The following is a 17,756-nucleotide window of genomic DNA, read 5'->3' as shown; positions in this document are numbered from 1 at the left end:
ACAAATGAGTACTGAGATCTAGAGATAATAACTTGCCAAAGGCCACATCATGAGTCCTTACTAAGCTGGGAAACTAGAAACTGATCCAAGATATGACCATAATGTACTCCAGAACAAGAGCAGACCTACCCCACATAAATGGCAAATCACATGGTTCGCTTACCTCTTTTAACTTTGTGATATCATTTGTTGCTTGAAAGCCTTGACTAACTGCATTGACCTCTTTTTCAAAGAGAAGACGGACTTCACCAAATCCAGAGCTCACAGGGCCCATGAGTTCCTCCAATATGGAAACAAGAAAGGGCTGGATGTTTTCACCACAGCATTTCTGGACAGGCTCAGATACACTCCCTGAAGATTTAAACCAGGCAGGAGTCAAATTAAGAGGGAAAATCCAGAGTCAGAGAAACCAAATATCACATGAAATACCATTTATCAGTTAAACAGACAGAGAGAGATATGTATGTTAGAAATATTGTATAAAATTACTTCAGGCTATGTATATAAGGTGCATATGAAACATAAATTAATTTTGTTTTTAGAGATGATCCTCTCTCCAAGATATCTCATTACGTAATATATATGCAAACACAGGTATTCCCAAATCCAAAATAAAGAAAGAAAGAAATTCAAAATCCCTAACACTTCTGGTCCCAAGCATCTTGGATAAGGGATACTCAATCTGTATTGCTAACATTTTGAAGACTGATTATATGAAGCATGATCCTGTGCATATTACACATTAAGACATCAAAAAATAGTCAGTGGAGCATCCTTCCAGATATGTGTTCAGAGGACTGTAGGTTTAGTCTGGAAGTATTATTACTCATCTTTATTTATACTGGATTGTGGTTTACATTTTCTGTCATTCATATTAATACTTTTAAAAAGCTCCTGGGATTAAATATCCATAATTTCAGCAGAGCTAAGAAAAATTGTGTCTGGAAATGGCAAAGATGGAGGGATTGTAAAGGCTGATGAACTTTGGAAGATGTCCTAAAAAAGCAATTTTTCCAAATTCTGAATTTTAATAATAGGTTTGTTGAATGTTTTGCTGCCAGCTTGAAACAGAGCTAGACATTTTCTGACTGGTTCAAGAAAGAGAAAAGGTAAAGCAAAGAGAGTTTACATCCTCAAGCATGCATGTGCATTATGGACATCCTGTGAATAACTTATACATGCATTTGGCTAAAACCTTAAGTCTCAAAGTATAAAGATGAAGCCATGTTTTCTCCAAGAACTTAAATGCTCAGGTAACCAGTTGGTTTAACAAATTATGCTGTTGTACCTTTAGCAGCAGCTTTACGCATAGGGGTTTAGCAAGGGAAACTTCTTTCTGATCACTTTCTGATCTTTATTTCTTCTATTTTACACTATCTCTTTATGCTTCAAATGCTATTTTTCTGTTCTGGTCAGCAGAAGTGTGAGGATGCCTATCCCTCCACCCCAATATTTAACATTCAACTTACCTTTTATTTTCCCAGCTAAAAAGTTTTTGGAAGTTATAATCTGATCCATGTTTGAACGAACAGTTCCTTCAGGACCTTTGGTAACTTCTTTGCATTCCTCTTTCAGGGCACACAATCCCTCTGAAACATGATCTTGAACCAAATAATAAGTTTCTTCTATTATCTGTAACAAAAAGCATGAACTGAGTCAATTGCAAAGCAGCAAACAAGCTTGCTGTTAATAAACTAACCATGGAGTTTCAAGCATGATTTAAAAATATTATTTTTAGTGAAGGCTTTTGTCTGTTTCTACAACTGAGAGTGCTTGCTTAATAGTCTTTGAGTCCTGATGGCTACTACAAACCAACAGAATGTTAAAAATACTGCATGTGGCTTGTTGAGAGTGAAACCATTTTCAGTATATTTAGTGAGACTGAAAGAAGTCTGTATTTGCAATGTTGACAAGAAGCATCCTTGAAGCCCTCTTACATAATGCTGTTTTTGAGGTTCTGTTCAAGTTTATGGCCTGGCCACTTCCTACAAATGGATGAAAATCTCTTTCTTTTCATTCTTTTTTCTCAGCTTCAGTTTATTCAGTTCCAATTTCACATCAGATTTAGATTTTATATTCTTTTTTAGCTGGCACAGAAATTCAGACAGATTGTTTTATATACACTTGTTCAGTATGTGCATTTCTCTATGCAATTTTGGTTAATGTAGTCCTTTTTCATGCAGACAATTTTCTCTTCCTTAATACATTTCTACTATCTGGATTGTTAAACACTATTTTTATAGAGGATATGCATTTCTGTACAGGCCTTTTCTAATTTTATATATATATATATATATATATATATATATATATATATATATAGTGTGCATAATTTTGTAAGGAAATTTGCAGAACAGAAAATAACAGTGTTCTTTTTTGCATATTGATTCTGCAAAGATGGATTTGGTAAATTTATATCAAAAGGTAAACAAAAGGATGGGTTGCTTACCTGTAACTGTAGTTCTTCAAGTGATCATCTGTGAATTCACACAAATGGGTTCCTCTGTGCAGGCACAGGCAAACCCATTTGTGTGATTCACAGAGACCACAAAGAAGAACATAAGTGTTCTTCATTTTTATCATTTGCCTCTGTTCAACCTGTGTGTTCATAAACAAATTATTATTACAGGTAGTGGTGTGATTCAGTTGGTTCATTTTGGTTTGCCCAAACCAGTTGTTAAACAGCTGCCTCCCAATACTTGGCTCTAAGCTTCCTTTCTCTGACATCTGCACAATCTCTTTTGGTCACTCTTCTTCACTTTGGTGCTTTTCTTCTCTTCCAGAAAATGGTGCTTTCAGGAGGTTTTGCTTACAGTATCTTTGGGTGGGTCTATACTTGCCAGAATACTCCAGGATGCACCTGGAGTATTGTGGCCCCAAGTTCCTCCCAAATTTGCCCCTTACCTGCTCTGTTTTGTTGTGGATTTTCACTCTTCCAGTGAACGACAGAAACTGCCTTACCACATGGCCCCTATTTATCAGGTGGTGCCACTGCTGAGGTCTGGACAAGGCATCCATATACTGACATTGTGTGCCTTGCTCTGACCTCAGAGTGACTTGCATCTGCAGTGGTCTCACAGGGACCATAAGTGGAAAGGCAGCCACCACCATTGCTGTGAAGAGAGTCCAAAACCTGCAGCAAAAGGTGAGTTATCTAAATGTGGTTGGGGGAGGACGCCCTTAATCAGTATGGGCATCAGTGAGTCTGGGGGAAATTCAGGATAAGCCACCCATGTAGACAAGCCTAATTCTCCTTTGAGAAGGCTATTTTAATTTTAGTTATTTGTAGCAGAAGTATAACACCGAAATATCAAAGGAGCATATTAAATTTTATCCGTAGTTGTGTTGACCTGTTTAAGAGGACTACATATATTGGCCAAAAAAAAATTAGAAACTATTGTTAATGATTTTTAATGATACCACTGATTGCAACTGATCCTTTAAAAACCTTCCCTGAAACAGACTGCCATCCAAGAACTTAGGGTACTCAAAATAATACATACCCCAAACCATGCCCTCTTTCGGTCATTCCTCTTCCCTTTCATTTTAGGAAGCAGCATGCTCTGAAGGCTAGGTAAAAGCTCTTCCATCACAAGGTTGCTGAGAATCTACAAAGAGTTAGAATAAAATAAGAGCACAGCAAGGTCTTTTAGGCTGATTCAGACAGTTGTATCTCAACCTAATGAACTGCTATGATATGACATTTTCACATTGTAATCTAGTGGTGCCAGCATGGTGTAATGGTTTGAATGTTGGGCTAGGAGTCTGCCATGCAAAACTCTCTGGGTGACCCTGGGCAAGTCACACTCTCGAAGTCTTAAGAGACAACAGTAAATCTCCTCTGTAAATCTTGCCAAGAAAATCTTATGATAGGGTCACCATCAGCTAGAGTTGACTTGAAGTACAAAACAACAATTCCAGAGAAATCTTGTGATTCATCGCAGGCTTTTGAATGGATCCTGGGTGGACAGATGAATAATAGTGGATACTTATTTTCTTGTTTATTACTTCTAGTCCCCTGTTGCTGTGCACAACCATAGGAGATATTGAGTGTACTCTTAAAGTAGGGACAGCAATGGGTAAGCCCAAAGGAATGCTTCCTAAACCCTCTGCCATGTTGAGCTCTGCTATGGCAGACATGCAGAGGTCTGTCCACAAAGAACGCAACCAGTTTATTAAAACTCAACAGCTCAGTGTTCCCCAATGGGACAAAATTTTAAAATCACTGTTTTGTTATCGCATCTTTAGGCTTCTTGAGTAAATCCAACATCCCGTGGAAATCAATGAAACTTAAGTTAGTCGTTATTAGCTAGTTAAATTTATTTCAATTATTCTACTGGGTAGGACTAATGCTAGATTTTACTTTATGAAATATCTCCAGTCAAAAAGATTTCATTGTTTTGAGCTATGCCTTAATACCAATGGGGAATTGAAAGAGTTAAAGAACAACACTAAGTATATGTTGGCAGGATCAGAAGATTGGTATATCCATGTGGAGTAGGCCTATATACCCTGAAGGCACCAGATCCCATCTGATCTTGGAAGATAAGCAGGGTCAGCACTGGTTAGTACTTGGATGGAAGACCACCAATAAATACCTGGTGCTGTAATCTATATTTCAGAGGATGCAACTAGCAAAACCATCTCTCACTATTCCATGCCTAAGAAAACCCTATGAAATTTATCACATCACTATAAATCGACAGGCAACCTGAAGGCATATATACACATACATCCATGGATATTTTATCAGTGTTTGATGAAAACTTTCCTGAAATATTTGTATGCAAGACATTACGTACTGTTCCCTTAGGCTGGGAAATCGCCTAAAATATTATATGTAGTCAAAGCCAATAAGAGAACATATTATACACATAACAGTGTACACTAGCTACAGCATGAATCATTACTACAGAGATAATAATGTAATTTATCTAAGCTGTCTTACAATAGCTCTCAAGGGAGAGGGGAATGAGTAATTCCTATTGCCTGCCAAGTCAGCTAATTAGACACTGCAGGATTTCCAGATAAATATGAACCTTTCAAATAATACCTTTATCCTTAATCTCTTGAGGGACATCATAACTTCCAGATGTTATTATGTTTTAGGCTAGTGGACAATACAGGGCATCTTATGCATTGCCTAGCCCAAAAACACACACATGTGGATATAGGTCTTGCTTTAAAAATTCATGGGAAATCAGACTTTAAATAATTTTGAGTGCAATTGCTCTTTCATACCATTTCTAGCCATTGACATCCCATTCCAATCATCATTCTTGCATTATAAAAGTTATATCATTATAAATTAAAATAGCATTTATATGTTGTAGTAGTTGTTGTTGTTTGCCTTCTGGTGATCCTAACATAGGATGCTCTTGGCAAGATCGAGGCTGAATATGCACTGCAGAAATAATCTAGTCTGACACCACTTTAACTGCCATGGCTCAATGCCATGGAATTCTAGGAATGTAATTTCATGGGACATTTATTTTATTTATTTACGGTATTTATACCCTGCCCTTCAGCCTTAAAGGCTCTCAGAGCAGCTTAGCCTTCTCTGTTAGAGAGCTCAGGTGCCACAACAAACTACTACTTGGAACCATGGTAGTTAAAGTGGTGTCAAACTGGATTGTTTCTGCAGTGTGGATGTAGCCCTATTTGGAGGAGGTTTGCCTTTGCCTTACTTTGAGGCTGAGAAGGGGATTCGAACCCTGGTCTTCCAGAATCTTAGTCCAACACCCACACCACTGCAGCAGGCTGGCTCAACAGCATTTGGAGAGTAAATTTCAAACACCAAAAATATTTCATTCATATCATGAATGAGGAAAGTACAACCACTGGGCCTCTTTTTCCAGCTCTTCCACATCCCCACAAACCCCTTCAGAATGCCCAGGGGGAAGATTCCAACTCCAAAATTGCAAAGCATGACAATATTTACCCTCTGCTTCTCCCTCCTCCCCAAACCACAACCCCTGAAAATTGGCTGAAAACAACATTGGAACAATAACAGCAGCTTACTCTCAGTTTTTATTTTCTTCATGGCTGCAGCCCACCACAGGCTTAAAAAATGGCCCATGCCCCCACTACACTGCCCACCACTGCATACATGCTCATATCTGTAAAAGAGGTAAGCATAATTACTCCCTGAGAAAGGCTAAGGCTGAAATGAGCATGATCCATATGAAGTATTTAGTATTTCTGAAAGATGCCAATTCTGACGATCAGAAGGTTGGCAGTTCGAGGCCTGGGTGCTCCATGATGGGGTGAGCTCCTCTCACTAGTCCCAGCTTCTGCCAACCTAGTAGTTCAAAAGCATGCAAATGCAAGTCGATAGATAGGTACCACTTTGGTGGTTAGGTAAGCAGCGTTCGGTGCTTACCATTCTTTCCAAAAGCAGTGACCAATATGCTAATATGTAAATATTTAAAAATAATATTCCAAGCTTTGTGGAAATTAAGTCACATCAAAGGAATTGATCCACATTAAATTAGTGTTGTTTAGTGCTACTGAATTCTATGGGACCAGTGAGACATACTAACACAAATCCCACTAATTTCAATGGGACCAAGGCATGACTAATTCAGCCTAGATTCAACCCCAAGTGGTTATTTAATGAAACATGCCAACTTTGGGGTGGGTTTTCTAGTCCCAAGTTTTCCACACAGTTCTTTCCTTATTACCACCACAATTATCCTGGCTAGGCTACAAAACCAAAATAAGGCAAGTACCTGTACTTCATTGCCAGTTATCATTTCCCAGGACCCATAGTGACCTTTTTCCTGACGGAAAAACTGGACAGCTTCTAAAAATGCTTGCGCTTCAAATGAGGGCTGCTTGAAAAAATCTGAAAGAAACAATATGTAAAGACAGTTGATTGGATTAATAGATACTGACTTTTTCTCATTACATTTCCCAGTAGCAAATTAGATGCCATTCAATATTGAGTTTCTACCTCTCATTCCAAAGACAAGAACCTTGAAAGTTTTATTCATACCAAATACTTACATGTTTTATAGTAGTTACCTTTTTCCTTCCGCTGTGAAATGGGAAACAATTTCACATGAACAGAATTAGGCAAGTAAATCATGGAATAAAACAATATTTATAAAAGCAACTATAATCCCAAAAACATTGTTGCCAAGAACTTCAGTTATGATGGCTTGTGGACATACCCAGTTTGAATTTTGCATTTATGGTGGCATCACCCTAGCATCCCATCTAATACATCTTTCCTTGAGGGAAATGATGTGTAAGTGTCTCAGGGCAGAATAAGAGGAATTTGAGAAAGCTATGGTAGGCAAGTTGTCTTTATTGTAATTCAGGTTCTCAATTTGGATGTCTTCTGTCTTAATTGGATTAAGAGGAGTTGCCCTTCTTTAGTATGCAAAACATGGGAACTCTAGAGTCAAGCAAATGCCTTTCCAACTACCACATCACCACTCAGGTTGAGCAGACCATAATGTCACCTTTATACTGGCCAATCTAAAACATGATCACTTTGTTAGGTCAGCAGGTTCAAGTGGTACATGGATAATTCTTGATGTACCATTTTCCTACAAATCTCCATGGAATTGTACTTCAGAAGGGAAACTTTCATAATGCTTAGTCTGCCAACCTTATCTCAGTTGTGTCACCAGGAGATCAGAGAAAGACATGGGTTTATCTCCACAGCTAATCCACTGCTCTTTTTGTTTAAGCTCATCCTGAATTTGCCCCTTTCATGATTCCAGCTGGAAGCTGATAACTGACCTTGGGGTCAGCCACCTTCCATACTGTACTTACTGGTTTGGGAATGCACAGAGCTCTAAGATCTATCTGGGATTCACTTGGTATTAACTGGTTCTTCATGATCCATATTTAACCCTTTACCTCTCCTACTCCAGTTCCTGACTCACATGTCATTCCTTCTTACTTGACTGAAACACCTCACTGGTTTGTATGTCCAGATGCTGTTGTATATACTCTGAAAAACCAAGAACTCTCTACTACATTCTGTCCATTTCTTTTTATCAGGGTTATTCCACTGTCTGCAGTGGTGGATCCCATGTCAGTAAGGCAGTGAATTCATTCCATATTTTCATTAGCTGTGAAGGAGCTCTTAATGGTACTTAACCTGTTTAGAAATAGGATTCAGCACCATGAAGAGATGTATTAAACCCTGTATTACAACCTAATGTGGAGTGACCACCCCACTGACATGGAAGCCAACTGCTGCTGCTGCTTGATTCTTGTCATAAGGGCTGGGGAATATCCATTGTGTGTGTGTTCATTTGTGGGATTGTTGATCTATGCAGAATCACAGTGCAGCTATGTCTTGCATCAGGATGACAGGGCAAGTAAAGTTGTGGTTTTTTAAGTTCAGTATATTTTCCAAAAAGCTGGAAGCTTGGGGCATTGTGATGAGGATGTCCAAGGTTTCAAATGAAAGGCCAACTTCCTTTCCTCACTTCCAAAGATTAGATAAGATGGAATCAGGGAGGCATAAGTAGACCTTGGCAAACATTGGACATGCAAGATATTCATTCATGAAGCTAATATCTGGTTGCACCCATGTTCCACCACATGGGAGCCTACAGATATGAGCACAGCAGTTTCTTAGACAAAAGTTTAACACTCATCAGGACTCTCAGTTAAAAGAAGAATTTTTAAGACTTAAGAGCAATTTCTAAATGGTATGATACTGTGCTGGCAAAGCAGTCCCTATATGTTTATTTTACGGCGCACACCAGTCTGGAGATAACATCATCTGTTCTCTTGCGCACTTATAGAAATCATGTTGACCACCAGAGGGCCAGTTGCTGGAAGCCTCCATGTACACAGGGTTTTGGCCAAAAGAGGACACAAAGCAGTAATTATTGCACTGGTGGGGCTCTGAGTCATGTGTGCTTTCATATTTAACAGTGGCTCTCATTCCCAACAATAACAATGAAAAAAAGGACTGGCTAGAGGGCTGGCATGTGGATCTACCAGATATATCCATCCCAGCTTGTGATGAAGGCGCTTCTCTCACACCCATGGGCTTTCAAATATAATGACTTATTTAGCCTCTCCTCAATATTTAGTATCCGACTGTATGAGGGGAGGTAAGCAGATATAGTTTTCAATTATGTGTATGAAAGTTGCAAGTCATTCAGCGGCAGCTGGTTCCTCCAAAATGTAAGAAAGCTACAAGTTCCTCTACCCCAAGGTACTCTCAGTTCACAGGTCCCATAGTTTCAGCCCAGTTTCATCTGTGGGAATCCCCTTCTATGAATCATGATAGCTAAATGGAACCTCCACGTCAAGAGGCAGTACACCTCTGTATATTAGATTCTGGATTGAAAACTGTGGGGGAAGAATGTTCATACATTTCCAGAGACATTTGGCTGACTTTGGTTGGAAACATAATTCTGGGATAGACAGAGACAAGTCAGCTCCAAAGTTAAAGACTGAACACCAGATAGAATCTAAGCCTCAAACACCAAATCACAGATTGAATGCCACGTTTGTGTTGCCAGCATCCACGTTAGAGATGCCAAAAATGAGTCTAAGAAGAAAATCTGTGTGTGTGTGTGTATTCTGTCCTCTGGGTGCTTACACGCCTTGTCCAAGAATGAGAAATTAATGATAGAGACAGTGGCCAATGCCTCAATTTCCGAACTCCATTTGCCCCAAAATGCATTTTTCCTCCAAATTCTGTTTTCCCAAATTTCTTTCCTTTTTTTTAGCTTCCTCTCCCTAAGACACAACATATCTCATTTTCCTCACCCCATCATTCTGGGATCCTACGCCACTGCTTTCTTTCATTTCATTGTTTTGGGTTGTTTTACTGTAAACAACAACAATAATTCTGCACAATCTAATCCTATGTTAACATTGCCTCTTTTCTCACAGCTCCCTTGTTCTTTGTTTGAGAGGAAAGCGAGGAAAGGCACTGCAATATTTTTTATAAGAGAACCTTGCCATTTAAGAAGCCACCTGTACCCAATGCACCACCAGTGAGCTAGCCTCCTCCGCTCAATCCTTCTCCATGAGCTGCAACCAGAAAATTGCATAAGTAGGGTATTCATGAAATCAGGACTTGCTCCAGACCTTTGACCCTAATCAAAAAATTCCTTCTCTTGTAGTGGAGTCTCCTTCCTTGGAGGTCTTTAAACAGAGGCTTGATGGCCATTTGTTGGGGATGCTTTGACTGAGTTCTTGAATGGCAGGGAGTTGGACTGGATGGCCCTTGTGGTCTCTTCCAACTCTACAATTCTATGATGGGTCAGAGAATACGTTACCTGGGAAATAATCTATTAGTCTTAATAGTTTCACAAACCTTCTTTTTCCTTTAAAATGTAACATGATGCTTTAAAGAAACATTACTTTTAAAAGCAATGGTTAATAGTGACCATGTAACTTGAAAAGAAAGAAACACATAACATACATTCCAGGTTCTGGTACATGAACACTCTATTCAGTTACAGGGCTTTTTTGTAGTGGTTGTGACATCCAGTTACACAGCTTCAATAGGTTATCTGTTGTTTAGCAGTCTGGGTTTTATTTATTTTTTTGTTTGGTTTTTAAAAGTTTGGGCTTTTCCCCCTCCCTTTCCAGTTATAGTGAAATTTTACACTGGCTCTCTTTGTTTAATTACTGGTGCTACTACTTTATTTTTTATTTTGTGTTTAACCAGTTGCCTTGGGCCTTATCTGGAACCACAAGGCAGGATAGATTTTTAAATAAATATTTATTAAATTAATTTTTGGTTAAGTCTCAGAATATCAAAGCATCAGGACAGCAGAACCTTCTAAAATGGCTGCATGGTTTTTCAAGAATCACTTGCAAAGTGATTGCAAGTCATTGTTTCAAATGTCTGAATAGCTCAATTTCCTATGTTTCTTTGACAGTGAAGTGTGGGGATATTAGTCATTTTCCAGGTCAGACTGGCAAAAAAACCCAAGATTATTAATTTAACACACACACACCCCACTGCCATAAAGGCCATGAAGAAAAAAGAACAGACTGTTTGGCCTGAAATGTTATGGGGCACATAGCAACACTGCACAAAATGTCTCAGACAGAATTATCAATCAGCTGGATTCATTTGATGGTGTATTTCTTAGTAACCAGAATGAATAAAGACATTCAAAATGTCCATTACCGCACCATGAAATATTTCTGAAATACTGGAAAAAAGCAGTCAAGGCAACACTGTATTAAGCATCTGGGAAGACAGTACCATTTGGATATTTCTTACCAGCTAAAAAATCATCATTCTGTCATCATCCCTGAGCTGGAAAACAAGAGTACTCCACTGAGCACTTCCTTGCTCTAGCTCTTCTGAAGATAGGTGGGCTAGGATGAAATCTATGTTTATAAAGATGGAATTCCCAAGAGAAGCCCTATAAAATCTCTATACAGTATATATATTTGGAAGTTTCATTAGTTAGATCCAATAACTAGACAGCTTCCAAAATTTATGAAGCTAGTTTGCCTGCTCCGTAACAGAGCACAACTACAGCTGGATTCATTCCACAGGGCTGAGGCACGCTGACTGACTCACTTTTTGGAAGAAAAGTATCTGAGTGACATGTAGCTAGCAAAAGAAAGAAAGAAAAGGAATGGTAGTGTATAAGATGGGGTATCTGAAACATGGTCAAATATAAGGTTTTACACTGTACACTGCATTAGTGTACAGGTGGGCAGGAACGCAATTTATAAATATTTTCAATAAATCATTAAATAATGCTATAGTAAATGTTCTGTACTCTAATCGTGAAGCTCATTTGCAAATAAAAATATTTTTAGTGAGATACTATTTTTCTACATTGGCTAATTAACTAACATGTTGGCCTTCTGTTAATTTTAGTAAACATGTTTATGCGTGTATGTTGGTATAATTGCAATTTCCAATAATACTGGATGCTGGGACAATACCAATTAAAATACTGTGCCATTAGACTACTCAATACTTGACCCACATGTAAATGCCTAAATAGGTCTCTTTCTTACTGTGGTTTTCTCTATGAGACAGTTAGACAATGTTGTTGAAGATTTGTTGAACTGCAGCTCCCGTCATCATTCATTGTAGGACATCCTGGCTGAGCCTGCTAGGAACTGCAATCCAACAACTTCTGGAGGGTCGTATGTAGGCTGTGATGCTCATTTACACATGTGACTTGATGACTCTATGACTAAAAGCAAACAGTGTATAAAACAGAGTGGAACACACAGGACTTGCATTTTTGCCTACAGAAAAGAGAATCTTTGTACATATTTCCCTTCATAAATACAGGAAAAGTCTTGTAAGGTCACAGTTTCAAAGGATGCCCAGTGCCTGCTGTATTCAAACATGAAAAATCAAGGTTTGGGAAAGTTACTGTTTGAAGTACAGTTCTCAGAGTCTCCCAAGCAGCATGTAGCCATGCCTGCTAGAATACTGTGAAAATTACAATCCAAAATGATACCTTTTCCAAGTTCTGTTGGAACAAAAATAAAAATGAAAGGATTAAAATTACTCTTGCACAAATGGCTTAAGAACCACAACTCAGGGAACATATGTGGCTGCGAGTGTTTCTGCAATACCCAATTATGATAGTTTGATATATCACGGTAAGAGGCACGGGTCCATTCTATGGAATCCTGTGATAGTTTTGTGAGAGGTATTTAGAATTCTCCACCAGAAATACAGTATCTGGTGCTATACTTCATAGGAGTGGACTAGAGCTTTCTAGCAAATTCCAAGTATCCCTCACCTAACTATAAATTCCTGGATTCTGTAAAATGGGAGCCATGGCAGTTAAAATGGAATCCTATAGTGATGTAGATACATTCCTACATGTCTATGAATGTGGCTTGTCTGTAGCATTTTCTCCCTAAAATACACTTTCAGATATATGTAGCCAGATAGGGGAATGGATCAGAGATATCTTTTGAATGTAGCAACAAAAATCAGCATAATCTCACACGAAAGAAACAAGATAGGCTATTCACTTGGTATAATCCTTTCCTGTAGTAACTATGGAAATGGATTAGAAGATGAGAATAAAAACAAGAAATCGTATTTAGAGTCACAAACATTTTGTACAACCACAGAAACCTTTCTCCTCTACATAATTCCAAAGAAAAACCCTCCAAAGCTGCTATTTTCCTTTCCAAAGCAAGTATCAATTGTGGGTGGGGGATTTCTCTCATACTACGTTGTAGAGCATATTAAAATATAACGTGTGTTTGTGTGTGTAATATTTTAACATTATACAGTACATTGTTTGTTTTTTAAAAATTATATTTATACTTATTAATGCTTTTGCACTGTTTTAAATTTGTTGCTAGCTGCCTTTGGTCCCTATGTTGTGAGAAAAGTGGGGGATAGGTAGGCAGCTGTGGTTCCAATGTTGACTGATGTGTAGCTCTATGATAGGAGGCCTCTCATTCATAGGATAGCCATAAGTCAAAGTTGAATTGATAACAGCCAACAACATCAATGGCTGCTATTCTAAAATAGAGAAATACAAAAATATGTTATATAAAGAGGACTACTACGAAAGAACTTGGAACGAAAACTGCCAATATGTGCCTGCATATACATCTGTGGTGTAACAACTTCTGGAATATTGTGTCCAGTTCTGGGCACTACAATTTAAAAAGGATGTGGAGAAACTGGAGTGTATCCAAAGGAGGGTGGCCCAAATGGTGAAGGGTCTGGAAACCATTCCTTATCAGGAACAACTTAGGGAGCTGGGGATGTTTAGCTTGGAAAAGAGAAGGTTAAGAGGTGATATGATAGCCCTGTTTAAATATTTGAAGGGATGTCATATTGAGGAGGGAGCTAGCTTGTTTTCTGCTGCTCCAGAATCTAGGACCCAGAGCAATGGATGCAAGCTCCAGGAAAAGAGATTCCACCTAAACATTAGGAGGAACTTCTTGACAGTAAGGACTGTTCGATAGTGGAACACACTCCCTCAGAGAGTGGTGGAATCTCCCTCCTTGGAGGTTTTTAAGCAGAGGCTGGATGGCCATCTGTCGGGGGTGCTTTGATTGAGAGTTCCTTCATGGCAGGGGGTTGGACTGGATGGCCCTTGTGGTCTCTTCCAACTCTATGATTCTATGAAAGGAGGGCAACATATCGTCCTCAAGGACCTTGGCCATGCTGCAGGATTCTGCTGAGAATCATGTGTTCATGTTTAAACAAAAATCACATGTTTACCTTGGCAGTGGTAAGTCTGCAAATAGGATGAAAGGGGATCATCTGTACAGGAGGTACCTGTGAACAGTCCCCAACCTAGCCCATGGAGGGTCCAGGGGACCCCCCCTCCAAAATACCAACCACTATGAATTCTTCTCCTGCAAACTATTTACCCTCTCAATCCACAATAGGTCAGGGAGTAGGGAATCTCCATCTTTTCTCTAATCTTATCTCCAAACTGGCAGGAAACAGTTCTTACTGATAATGAGAACAAGAAACCTTCATCGACTCAAGATTTTAACTTCATAAAATATCAGTTTTGTGATTCAACATTTGACCATAATGTGCAAGCCCAGAATTTGATTAGGGCAGATTTTTGCAGGACTGGCACTGGGGGCGGGGGGAGGGGGAGCCCTGAAGCTTCAATGAGTGCCATCCACTGTAGTAGGCATGAATTGTCTAGATATACAAAGAATAAGGTTGTGAGGTTCCTTAGCCAGCTCATGTTGTTGAACAGCTGCTAACCACCAACAGAAACTAGATGAAGTCACTTCCAAACAGGATGCAGGCCTGCAATCATGTGTTGTATTTATAGCAACTGAAAACTGAAAAATTTATGTTCCAACTTGCATTATCTGTAGACTTAAGTTATTCACATCTTGCATGACTTGATACCTGCCCAGGACCTTCCCAAAGCTTTGCAATAAGCATTACCCAGCAGTATGAGAGCTTCTAAAATAGTGAATACCACTTTGGCCCCCAAAGGCCACATTTAGAATTGGATTGGTAGTGGCAGAGCTGTGTGCATGTGCACATATACTCTTTTCATACATATCCACTGCACAGGCACACACCATTTGCACATCTCAGAGCATGTGCACTCTCATTCATTTCATTATGCAGGAACAGAGGAAAACATACTTTTCCCCCCAGCTTTCCCCTTGAGATCTAGGGACTGTTGCAGGAGGAGGCAAATGCCTCTGAGATCCCCAAACAGGCAAAAGACACTGTAGGCTGGAAGAAAGTTTTACCTCCACCACTAATGCCCCATTAAATGCCCCACTGAAAAAGAGAGCAATCTTAGAAATGGCATCACCAGGACAGAAGTTGAGAAAGGATACACACACACACACACACACCACCACAGTGATCCTGATTGAGAGCGCTGTCCTAGCACTGCTACAACTAGCACTGGAACAGCATCTCCCTCCCTCTCGCCACCCAGAGGGGAAGCTACACTGTGCCAAAATGAGAGCATTGCCCTCCCAAATAAGAACTGCCCCTCCCCAAGGAATTCTTACTTCAATATCAAAATTTCTAGCATTCCAGAAAGTGAGACATCTAAACATTGTTCACACCTAGCAGTCTTATATTTGCCGTGTTCTCATTCTCTTGGTCACTTTGTCAGCCCCTTTTCTGGCAAAACCTTGGAGGAATTTTAGAGAAGCTGGAAATTTTCTGAAGGTGTCAACATGTAGGTAAATTAGAAATTCTCTTCTAGTTGGGAGTAAGGATAGGACAACAGATTTGCTTTTCCCCAACCCAGTACCCTCCAAATCTGTTAGACCACAATGTCCATCATCCCAAGCTACTGCAGTGAGTTTCGGGGTGGTTAAACGTGATCAGAATTAACAAGCTGGCATGAAAATTTTAATGCTGCTAGTTGTTTAACTTAGCCATCCTGAAGAAATGAAAAAGGCAAAGTATAAAGCTGATAAAATAAATTAGGATGTTTGCCCTTCAATTGCTGTGTGCAAATGTCTCTGTATCAGGCTTTAGAGTTTAGCATGATTTATGGTGTTCTTAATTCCCCTAAAAGAGCAGAAAAATGGCAGACATGTCAATAGCTGCAGTAGAAAATAAAAAGAGAACCTCTCACCTAGAAGGTCTTCAATTAAATATCCAAGCGGCAAATAAATTATTATTGAAATAAAATTATTGAATTAATGGGAATGTGGAAGCGAAGCAGATGGGCAGGAAAAAATGGCCCAGTCTGATTGCCCCAGGGCCGTGGCAAACACATGCTGCGGCCCCGACAGCGCCTTCTGCCATGGTCCCAAAAGGAGTGGAAAAGATCCGCTATTTCTGGGGTTGGTTTTGGGTTGCCTTAGGCAGCCCCAGCATGGCTTCTGGGTGCTCCAGATGCATCGTGTAAACACCACGTCCCTGGAGTGGCCGGAAACTCCCCCTGTCTTCCCGTCTGTTTTGGGCCCAAGTAAATCAAAACTTCTGTTAAGTTCAATTCATTCAATGAGTCTACTCTAGTTGGGACCAACAATTTGATTTAGGCCCAGGGATGTAGGCTACATTTCAGAGGGAGGTACTGACATGGCAAAACCAGCCCTGAGTATGCCTTGCCTAAGAAAACCCTATGAAATTAATGCAGTCGCCATAAGTCGAGAGATGACTTGAAGGAACACATACACGCATGATCTACACAATGGGAGATCCTTTCATGGTACAAGAATTCCATAGGACAAGAATAAAAAGTGAAAGGAGAAGCAGGCACAAAGTACTGGAAATATATTCAGAAATGCTAGATGCTGGAGGAAAAACTTATTAGATCATTTTCTCCACAGTTTACTACCATAGTCTTTGCTCTTTAAGTCCGGAGAAATGGGCTGAAATTCAGCTAGGAATAGCAACTGCCAAGAGAACTGTAAGTTTGCTAACATTTCTGCAAAATGCAGCTGAGTAAATGAGAGCTTTGGAATCACAGTTTTTGAGTCACAGAGTATTTGCATCACTGCCAGGAAAAGTTGATCTATTCTTAATGCTTGCCCAGTATAGAACAAAAGGATTATATTGCACATAGATCACTGGATGACCAAATTTTCAAAATGACTAATGGGGATTAGAAACCAGGCAAAAGAAAGGCTTTCCTTTTAAGACCTCATTGGAGGAAATTGGCATCAACCGCCTGCTTTACAGAGTGAATTTACTGAAGCCTATAGATTCAAGTACTTTTGGTGATATGCCAAAATATGTGTTCTCCTTAAAAGGCAGAAGCTTAACCATATGAAGGTCTTACCGAGCACTAATGCAGACATACTTTGAAACAGGGGAATCATATAGCTGTTCAGACGTGTTTGAACTGCAACTCCCAGAATTCCCTATTACTGGCTATTCTGGCTAAGACTAGTGAGACTTGCAAGTCCAGCAATATATGGAAGGCCTCATGATTCTCTCATCTACCTTAAAAGAACTGTGAAGGGAATGGCTTTGCTCATGAAACAGTATATTTATAAAAGCATAGGCAAACATTCCTGTGCCTCCCTTCCTAGAACACAAGCCTTCTGCTTACTAGAGTAGGCTTGGACATACAGTGGTAACTTGCAGTTTGTCACAGATTAGGCATTGCTGGTTGTTATATTATTGGCCTAGTCTCACATAACTGAAGTGTGTTGCATGGGGAGGGGGAGACAACAACTGCCAAACAATTGCAAATTTGAAACACTGAATATTTCATGTGAATACCAAATGAAAGTTCAGTGCTTCACCTTTTTGTAATGTTTATTTAGCCCTGTATCCTTTTAGAAGTTTCAGCTACAGGAGGCTAAATGAATAACATGGAATTATGTATGTGTTGATTCAAAAATGGGTT

At 39.4% G+C, this 17,756-nt stretch overlaps 1 protein-coding gene across 1 annotated transcript in view; it reads right to left on the bottom strand.

The window, feature by feature from the left end:
* Window positions 1–17,756, bottom strand: part of NIBAN1 (niban apoptosis regulator 1) — a 74,980-nt gene that overhangs the window by 10,249 nt on the left and 46,975 nt on the right. Inside the window, exons 6-9 of the mRNA XM_089515827.1 lie at window positions 6,732–6,847; window positions 3,504–3,608; window positions 1,470–1,632; window positions 164–351 (exon numbers count right to left, since the gene is read on the bottom strand). Coding sequence (XP_089371953.1) covers window positions 164–351; window positions 1,470–1,632; window positions 3,504–3,608; window positions 6,732–6,847 — 572 coding nt within the window. The remainder of the gene's footprint in view (window positions 1–163; window positions 352–1,469; window positions 1,633–3,503; window positions 3,609–6,731; window positions 6,848–17,756) is intronic.

Source organism: Sceloporus occidentalis, unplaced genomic scaffold (genome assembly GCF_023333645.1).
Source record: "Sceloporus occidentalis isolate IW3139 unplaced genomic scaffold, rSceOcc1.0.p SCAF_3, whole genome shotgun sequence".
In the NCBI taxonomy this organism is placed as follows: Eukaryota; Metazoa; Chordata; class Lepidosauria; order Squamata; family Phrynosomatidae; genus Sceloporus; species Sceloporus occidentalis.
This window is presented reverse-complemented; position numbering and strand designations above follow the sequence as displayed.